At 35.5% G+C, this 10264-nt stretch overlaps 1 protein-coding gene across 2 annotated transcripts; it reads left to right on the forward strand.

Moving 5' to 3' along the window:
• The first annotated feature begins 1224 nt into the window (after positions 1-1224).
• LOC139851702 (uncharacterized) lies at positions 1225-7353 on the forward strand. 2 transcript variants are annotated; one of them, XM_071840836.1, is made up of 8 exons: positions 1225-2525; positions 2611-2975; positions 3322-3907; positions 3995-4344; positions 4810-5389; positions 5493-5845; positions 6127-6718; positions 6811-7353. In XM_071840836.1, the coding sequence occupies exons 1-8, from the start codon at positions 1931-1933 to the stop codon at positions 7152-7154; spliced, it is 3765 nt and encodes a 1254-aa protein (XP_071696937.1). In that variant the 5' UTR covers positions 1225-1930; the 3' UTR covers positions 7155-7353. The 2 variants fall into 2 exon arrangements, with proteins under 2 accessions (XP_071696937.1, XP_071696938.1); XM_071840837.1 differs by having other exon boundaries at positions 6817-7353.
• The last annotated feature ends 2911 nt before the right edge of the window (positions 7354-10264 follow it).

A 10264-nucleotide genomic window follows, 5' to 3' on the forward strand; every position in this document is an offset into this window, starting at 1 on the left:
TACTGAAAGATGACGATATGTATTATTTATTTTATTCTGTAAAATATTTGTATATGCTTGTGTGATAAATAATGACTAATTAACAAAATTTGTGTATTTTTATTATATAGAGATGGAAGAGGCGATCAAGAAACAAAATAAAAAGGGAAAAGAGAAGACGACCTTTGGCGCTTAGTTGATTTTTTTTTTTTTGTTAAACTTTATTTAGACGAATTTTACATGAATTTTCTCAATTTTTTTTATAGACAATACATGTATGGAATTTTTGTTTTAGCATTTTTTTTCATTTCTCTTATATTTGTTTATAGCATGTTCATCTTCATCTTATTTATATAACATTGTTCTTTAACGAATAATCTACACTATATATAATGAAAAAAATAATGTATATGTACATACATCATACCGCGTCACTCGTATTATCTACACCATTGTTAAATAATTGCGGTACTAAGTGGGTAAAATACCGAAAAATACCGGTCCCGTACCGGTACCGAAACCGGTACCGTATTGAAATTTCGGTACGGTTTCAGGTTCTTCATTTTACCCAATTTCGGTACCGATACTAACCGGTTCCGGTACGGTACGGTGCGGTTCTGGAACTGATCTCATCCCTAACGCTGATGTGCCAGTTAGTGATCCCATGACCAGGGCCGGTCCTGAGTTATACGATGCCCTGTGCGAGTCTACTATATAATGCCCTCACTAAACTTTATATATAAACATAGTCACGATTTTTATAGATTTAGAACCTAATTAAGTTTAATGATTATTTTCACTTTAGTATTAATATTAAGTAAATAATAAAATTTAGCACAACAAATTCAACCTAAAATATTATAATCGATAAAACCTTCTTCATTTGTTTTAAAAATTCATTTATTGTATCATATAAAATATTATTACTGTCTATATATTAAGTACACTTTCAATACTTTGCTATTTAATTCGTTACGTAATAACTTTATTTTTAAACAATATATATGTTACTCAGTAATATTTATTTAATAACTAAAAATATCATTACATTTTACAAGTTGTGCCAAAATTTTTTTACCTACAAGTTAATTAAGAATTTTAAATTGGTAATATTAGGGATTAAATTGATAAAACTATAAAGTATGGGGTTTAAAATAAACTTTTAACTAAATAATACGGAGTGATAATAATGACAAAAGTACAATGTCAGTGTTTTTTATAATCATCTTCTCCAAGACTCAAGTCCACATTTCCCCTAAAACTTACTTCCACCATTACAGGCAAGCTTTTTTCGCATCTTTATAACTTCGTTTTTTGATTTCAAAATACAAAACATATACTTCATTTTTATAGTAAACAATCATTATACACATAAAAAAACTGGATTTGGTTACCATATACCAATATAACATGAACTGAACTTTTGATGCCCTCTAAACATTGATGCTACCAGATCCGGCCCTGCCCATGACTGCATGTTTAAGACTTAAGAGCGCTTTTGTATCAAGTAAAGATAACAGAGAGCATTTGAGTTGAAATTTCTTCCAAATTGTGTAGGAAATTTGAGTTGAAGTATGTGGTGTCCCCTACTAGTAAATCACAAATTTTGATTTACAATTTACAAAACCTGAAACCCACAAAAAACGGTAAACACAAAACCCTAGATCTACGAATTCTAACTATTTTTGTTAAAATAACCCGACTGTTGCCGGTCTATTTTTCGCTAACGCCGGAGTTCGCTGCTTCTGCTGCCGAAGTTCGGGTTGGTTTGGCTGAACGAACAGTGAAGCGACTGGAGTTGGTAGCTGCAAATCGTTCGTAATTAGCGTGAGTATTACAAACCAGATTAAGTGAAGTACCTCATCGATCCCTCGTGAATAGTTATATGTCGTTATCTCGTTCGCAAAACACAACGTAATCGAAGCATATTATCATACCTCAACCTTTTAACATGCAGTCCACACCCACTAATAACGAAAGGTCGTCATCTTGCATTAAATTCACGCTTTCTGAGATAAGAAGAGCAACTAATGAATTTTCAAATTTACGAAGAGATGTTGACGGTATGAAGTTCTACCTTGGAAGCATCATCGGAGATAGTTATACAGGCATTGTCTCTGTGACGCGTCTAACAGAGGACGCCGACGCCGAACTAGAAACTGTCTGTTTCCAAAATGAGATAGAGCTGTTGTCTGATTGCAATCATGCCAACATCATTTCATTATTTGGATACTGTGATGAACTGGAAGAAAAAATCCTTGTACACGAATTTATGCCAAATGGTTCACTCTATGATTACCTTTACACGAATAAAATCAGCACTCTTCGTTTAACTGTGGAGCAACGCCTTAAGATCTGTATAGATGTGGCAAATGGTCTCAACTACCTTCATTCTGGCACCGATTTTAATATTATTCATAGTAACCTGAAGCCCGAAAACATTCTATTGGATATCAATTTAGAAGCAAAGATCTCTGGCTTTGGATTGTCTAGAACCTTTGTTGCGGGCCCATCCACTTCACAAAAATTTTCAAGTCATTGCCGCGGTACTGTATGGATCATTTTATGTGAATTACTTTATTCATCTTGAAATCAGGCAATACAGATGTAAATTTTGTCTTTGTATAACAGGTACACGCGGATATATAGGTCCTGAATGCTTCGAAGACAACTATAAACTAAGCCGAAAATCTGACGTATATAGTTTTGGTGTCGTGCTGCTGGAAGTGTTATGCGAGAGGCCAGGCTGGGATAATCTTGTAATTGCGTCGATTCCATTCATCCTGAGAGGAGAACTACCCACGTTCGCCTCTCAGTATGTCATACAACATATTTCCTTAGAGTGCTCACAGTCGTGTGCAAATCTCATAACGGATTGCCTAGATTCTGATTTGGATAGGCGTCCTTATATGAATCAAGTCATCAATGAGCTTTTATCAGCATTGGAATTGCAAAAGAAAAATCAAGATACCAAGATTCGAGCTAATAGTCAACAGGTCTGATCTAAACTCATGATTATTCGATCATATTGTTTTTAGAACTAAATCTTTAAATTATTAGATACGCATAAATTGTTGCATTTCAATTTGTTGTTTTGATGGGCTAAGCCCCTCATATTACCAGAATACCAGGCAGGAAGCCGTCGCCATATAGGCAGAAGGCATACCAGCTTCCTGTGGTGATTCATGACGGAAAAAATATTGGTATCCAATTGAATACAATGGGTTGTCAAATTTCATTTCATATATGTTTATTACAATCAGTGTGATTGAAGAACTCAAGCACATACATTACCATTAATTCTTCATTCTAACTAGTCCTACGAATTAAATTAACATGCAGACCTCCCCTGCGAATACCCAAAGATCGTCTTCATCTTGCCTAAAATTCACACTCCCAGAGTTAAAGCAAGCAACCTATGATCTTTCACATTCATTAGGAGAAGTTGATGGTATGAAGTTCTACCGTGGAAGCATCTCCGGAGATAGTTATTCAGGCATTGTCTCTGTGGCATGTCTGACAGAGGACTCTGAAGAAGAAAATGTCAATTTCCAAAACGAGATAGAGATATTGTCTGCTTGCAATCATGCCAACATCATTTCTCTAGTTGGCTACTGTGATGAACCGGAACAAAAGATCCTTGTACACGAATTCATGCCAAATGGTTCACTCTATGATTACCTTTACACGAACAAAGACACCACTCCTCGTTTAACTGTTGAGCAGCGCCTTGAGATCTGCATAGATGTGGCGAATGGTCTCAACTACCTTCATTCTGGCAACAATTTTAATGTTATTCATAGTAACTTGAAGCCTGAAAGCATTCTGTTAGATAGTAATTTAAGAGCAAAGATCTTCAACTTTCGATTCTCCAGATCTCGTGATGCTGGCCCATCCACTTCACAACAAATCACAGATACAGTCAAAGGTACTGTGTAATGATTACCATTATGTGTCAACCACTTGAGTTATCCGGCAATTAGGCAGAAATTAATTTTTTTCTTTGGTATAATAGGGACGGATGGTTATGTGGCTCCTGAATGCTATGATCGCGGATACAAACCAAGCCGGAAATGTGATGTGTACAGCTTTGCTGTCTTACTGCTGGAACTGTTATGCGAGAGGCCAGGCTGGAAGCAACTAGTTATTTTGGCTCTTCCGTTCATCATGAGAGGAGAACTACCCAATTTTACCCCCGAAGACATTGAGACAAATATTTCTCTGGAATGTTCAAATATATGTGTAAAGCTCATAATGGATTGCTTGGAATATGATGCTGATAAACGTCCTTATATGAATCAAGTTGTGGATGATCTTCAATTAGCATTGACAGAGCAAAAGCAATACCAAAATAATGGTCAACAGGTTCGATCTCAACTTTCTTCTGTTAAAACCAATTTTGTTTTACTTAAAAGAAAGAATGAAATGATTGTGTATCGAGGCATGTATTTTAATGTTCCAAAGAAACATTAATCACAAATTACATTTTTACCAATACACACATATTTTTGTATAGTATGTCTGAGTTTCTAAAATAGTTTTCCATTAGTAAAATCTTAGTTTTTTTTTTTTTTCTTTCAAACGAATAGAGAGAGGGAGGACTTTCTCCGCTCTTGTGAGTGTTTAACTCGGGGTGGAGAAATGATTTCTCTCTATTCTAGGATAGAGGAAGGATTGTCTACATCCCACCTCCCCCATACCCCATTCATATGGGATTGGGTATTGTTGCTGTTGTTGTTGTTGTTGTTAGATTTATTTATAAATCCCTATGTGTTGAATTACGTACAAGTTAACTACGAGAAAATATAAATTTATAATCTTTACGCGCAGTCCTCCCACATGAACAACCAAATGAAGTTTTGCAAGAAATTTTTATCTCGTGATATAAGAAGGGCAACCGATGAATTTGCATCCAAAAATATGATAGGACGAGGGGAATATAGTGTAGTCTACCTTGGCAACTTCCATTTAATTAGATATGAAGGGGTTGTCGCTATCAAGCGTGTAAACATGGAACAAAGGCAAGCAATTCAGGCGTTTAAAAAAGAGATACAGGTGTTGTCTGGTTGCGTTCACGATAACATAATATCCCTTGTGGGTATTTGCAATGAACTAGCTGAGAAGATAATCGTTTACGAATACATGCCATATGGTTCACTGCACAATTATCTTTATAGAGACAAAGACCACGGTTGTAACTTGACAGTGGAGCAACGCCTCGAGATATGCATTGGAGTAGCCAAAGGTCTCATTCACCTGCATTCTGAGAGGATCATACATTTTTCCCTGAAGCCCGAGAACATTCTCTTGGATCATAATCTGGTTGCTAAGATATCGGGATTTGGATTATACTCCTTAATTTGTTCTCCTGACCCATCCTCTTCACCACAAGTCTTGGATAGTATAATAGGTACCGTAAATTATGATTTTGTCAAATGATTGATATATAGGAACTTTAATAATTTTTTATTTTTTTACACTTCACTGAATCTAAATTTGTTATATTAAAACAGGTACAGACGGATATGTTGCTCCAGAATGTTTGGAATCCAACTGTGAAGTAAGCCCAGCAGCTGATGTGTACAGTTTTGGTGTAATATTGTTGGAAGTGTTATGCGAGAAGCCAGCCTGGAAGGGCCTAGTTTTGTTGGCAAATTCATTCATTCTGAAAGGAGAGTTTTCCAGGGCTACGGTGGAACAAGTAGAAAAAATCGTGTCCCCACAGTGTTCAAGGGCATTAGAAAATATTGTAAGAGATTGTTTGGATTCTGACCCAGATAATCGTCCATCAATGAATCAAGTTTTGGATGAACTTTTATTAGCCTTAAAACTCCAAAAGCAAAACCAGGATGCTCTGACACAACAGGTTAGATATATACGGAGTACTTAGACTACTATCGAATTTAAATTCATTTGAATCAAGGAATTTGGTGAATTTCATTTCAATAAATTTTAAACCAAACATCCTTATGGAATGGAATTGAGATTCCAATTTCATCAAATTACCTGGACTTATGGGAGCCAAATGCAGTCTCAGTTTCTTCTTCAATGTTTTTTACAAATTTACGAAGAAAAAAAATAATAATGTTGCCACGTCAATATTTTTTTTGTTAATATTACTAACTGCGGTACCAAATTATCATGCAGTACTCGGGTACAAATATCCAAGATCTGACATCATCTTACCTGAGTTTCTCACTTGAAGAGATAAAAAGGGCAACAGATGATTTTGCAAATGAAAATTGTTTAGGAGAAGGAGGATTTGGGAAGGTCTTTCGTGGCCATATCTCTGAACACGGGTACAATGGACTTGTTGCCGTAAAACAGCTGAAGATGGGGTCCAATCAAGGAGTTGTAGAGTTCCAAAAGGAGATCGATTTATTGTCTGCCTGCAATCATGCTAGCATAATTTCTCTAGTGGGAACTTGCAGTGAAGGATCTGAAAAGATTCTTGTATACGAATTTATGGAGAAAGGTTCACTTGGTGATTATCTTTACGAAAACAGAGACTGCACACCTCGATTGACAATTGAGCAACGGCTAGAGATATGCATAGGAGTGGCACAAGGTCTCGATTACCTTCATTCCGGCAGTAAATATAATATCATTCATAGTGACCTCAAGACTGACAACATTTTGTTGGATGCGGATTTCGTTCCAAAGATTGCAGACTTTGGATTGTCAAGAACTCGTCCTGCAGGCCCATCAGGTTCAGAACTAGTCACGAAATACACTCATGGTACGATCAACATCAATGAGTCTAAACCAATAGAGTAATTATGAATATTGTACTATATTAGCCAAAAATGTTACTAATTACAAACTTGACAGGTACAGAAGGATATATAGCTCCAGAATGTTATGAGCCGAACTACAAACTAAGCAGGAAGGCCGATGTGTATGCTTTTGGTGTCGTGTTTTTGGAAGTTTTATGCGAGAAACCAGCCTGGAAGAGACTAGTGATTATGGCACTACAGTCGATCTTAAAAGGAGAACTTCCCAAATTTACCCCTGAATATGTTAAGGCGAATATTTCTCCAAGATGTTCACGGACATGTGAATATATTATAAAAGACTGCTTGGACATTAACCCCGAAAAGCGTCCTTCTATGAATCAAGTTGTCGATAAGCTTGTATTAGCTCTGAAACAGCAAAAAACATGGATGGCGTCCTGAAAACATATTGTTAGGCCGAACGAAGCCCGTTAGTGGTGTGTGTCTTGTATAACTAACTGTCCGCTAGTCGACGTTAGGGTTAATTGTAAAGGGGCGTAATGGCTACAAATACCCCATCTCTAGTCACTTAGTAAGTTGATGTCAGCCATTGTTTTGTATAGATATTAAGAAAGCCGTGGAAACCTAAACTTATTTGCAACTCCAAATCTCAAGTATTTTATTTATATGTTTATGGTTTTCGTTTTACGGTTACGTTTTAAGCTCGAAGGAGCGAAGAAGCTTGACAACTCGAAGGTGCTGAAAAAGAAGCTTAGTGAAAACTCAAAGGTGCTTGAAAACTGAAGGTGCTCGACAACTGTAATCTTCTCGAAGGTGCTCGACCACTGAAATCTTCTCTTTTTCATCGTGATTATATCGAAAACAATCGTTTTTTACGATCATTATTCGATTCACTACAAGAAATCAACTTTCCCCAACTGCCAACGCCGCTATTTTCAACAACATCACGCCGTCGGAACAAACTCCACGAATTGACAAAAAATTAAACATTTTGGTGGACTTTTTGCCGACGTCCACATTTGACTAAAAAGCTTGCTGATGACATGTCGTCAATAAAAAACTATGCATGTTCTTATCAACTTTTTTCTATAAAATTACCCTGAAGGACTAGAGCGGTGCATTAACCATATCTACTAATACCTACAAAAACTTTGGTACTTCAGCCCTATTTGTTAGTGTGGCAAAATTGTCGTCTTTCCCAACGAAGGGAAAAGTCAAATAGCTCAAACTTGAGGGGTAAAATTTGTCAACTTTTAGGGTCAAAAGTGTTACCATTCAATTAATTATCCACGTACTAAATACAAGTGCCTTTCCTTTACTCCCATTGGACCACGTAGGGCTGTGCATGGTCCATATCCGGACCGAACCAGGCAATACCCGGACCGGACCGAAACCCAAATTTTTACGAAAATAAGAACCGAGGACCGGACCATTTCTACACGGTTCGGTTCGGTCCGATTCTTGCTTCAGTTCAAGCGGTCTGGGTAAATACCCGACCCATTTATAAATTTTTTTTTTGAAAACTAATATATATCTTTCATTCCAAAATTTAGAAATGTACATCACATAACTATCAATATATATAATACACTTAAATAATAACACTTAATCAAATTAATCAAAATTCGAAATAAAAGTAGTAACCATAACTTCAAATGATAGAAATGCACGATGTTATCTTGTTTACGATAAGCAAACACTAACCTAACTTACAAACGGTAAGCAAATTTGGCAGGAATACGATGCCATATTGTCTTCAAAGACCAACTTATTTATGCATTTATCGATAAGTTTAAGATATAGCAACATTAATATATAGAAAATGTTGAAATTAGTATGAAATTAACTTGTACTCGCAATAATTAACAATAAACAAATGCTACATGTTGATCGTATTGAACAAATAAAGACGCAACATGAAGAATACAATAAAGAAGAGATACATACTAATCGTGGAGTTAATCGTATTAAAGTAAAACTTAAAAGTGAAGATGATGATAAGCACACAATTTGAATGATGAAAATTGAGTAAATAATTCTCTACCTTTCCCATTGTATACGAATTAAGTGTATATATAAACATTATTATACCACCGGCTTATCATTAAACTAGGAGTTTGTATCATGTATCAATTATAATTCCTTTGGCTATGAGTTATATACATGCTAAATATACGTAAGGATCATTGTTGGCTAAAGATTGAAATTGTTAAAAGAGTTTATCGGTTTACTTAATTTTGGGCTTTAAAATACTTTTCATAGTTATCTTATTTTTTTTTTTTGATTTATAAATGTAGATAATAAATGTAATATGGTTTGTGCGATGCCGAACACATATATTATCCTTCAAATAATCAAAGAATATATCACATATATATACATCATTCGGTTCGGTCCAAAACCATGGTTTTTTCGAGTTTGGCCCGGATCGGACCGTTACCCGAAAAGATGGAAAACTGTGGACCAAGGACCGGACAAAATAACTTCGGGTATTTCGGTTTTGGGTTGGTTCCTCCTCGGTTGTCGATTTTTTTCGGTTCTACCTGAACCATACACACCCTTAGGTCCACGTGGCACTAGGGATGACAATGGATACCCGATCCAGTGGATATCAATCCGATTCACCCGATTATTCGTGGATATGGACGATCTAAATGGATATGGATATGGATGTGGATGAAAAAATTTCATCCATGGATGAACCCGCTTTCACCCGAAATAACTAAATATATAAATTTATCACTCAAATTAGTATCATTTATATAGTGATATTTCATTAATTATATTTATATTCATCTTTCTTTATATTTTTTCTAAAAATATAACATTTTTCTTATGTTTTGTTTTGTTTAAATAATCAAAAGTATTTATCGTACTTTGGTGGTTCAAATGTGATTCCATGTAACTAAAAGTAAGCAACTTACATGTCGATATCTTTACACGTTTACTCGGTTATCGATTGAATATTTGTTATATAAATTAGTAAAATGTGACTTTCGGTCGCATAAACTATTAAAAATATTACTTTTGATCGTATATAGTGAACCACCGCTTATAATTGTTAAAAATAAAATAAATTTAAACGGATATGGATAATTATCCATTAACCCGTTTCACCCGACGGATATGGATGGATGAAAAGTAAAAAAAATAAATGGATATGGATATGGATACGGCCTCACCCGATCCATATCCGATCCATTAACATCCCTACGTGGCACCCTTCCTCTCACAAACCCCTACTATTCACCATTTTCACACACTACTTTCAAAATGGCTTTTAAAAAAAAAAACGAAATCACCATTGGGCAAACAAAAAATTAAATAAAATAAAAAAATAAATAAAATAAAAAAGGCAGACGTCTCTTTTTGATGCTAGCATCCATTCTTCCTCCCATACCTCCCCTTCTTCCTCTCCATACCTTCCATTCTTATTTTTCTTTCAACTTCATCTTAACTTCTTTCACAATCTTCAACCTACTTTCATTCTTCAAAAACCTTCAACTCAATTTCTTTGGCAGCATCTACAACCTACTTCGGTGGATACCCTG

The sequence above is a fragment of the Rutidosis leptorrhynchoides genome, chromosome 6 (genome assembly GCF_046630445.1).
Source record: "Rutidosis leptorrhynchoides isolate AG116_Rl617_1_P2 chromosome 6, CSIRO_AGI_Rlap_v1, whole genome shotgun sequence".
Lineage (NCBI taxonomy): Eukaryota > Viridiplantae > Streptophyta > Magnoliopsida > Asterales > Asteraceae > Rutidosis > Rutidosis leptorrhynchoides.

Excerpts from the sequence above, each read along its gene's own strand:
- LOC139851702 (XM_071840836.1), top strand. The coding sequence starts at position 1,931 with ATGCAGTCCACACCCACTAATAACGAAAGGTCGTCATCTTGCATTAAA. Across the intron at positions 5,390-5,492 it reads AGTCTTGGATAGTATAATAG|GTACAGACGGATATGTTGCT; the intron begins GTACCGTAAATT and ends ATATTAAAACAG. Across the intron at positions 5,846-6,126 it reads AGGATGCTCTGACACAACAG|TACTCGGGTACAAATATCCA; the intron begins GTTAGATATATA and ends ATTATCATGCAG.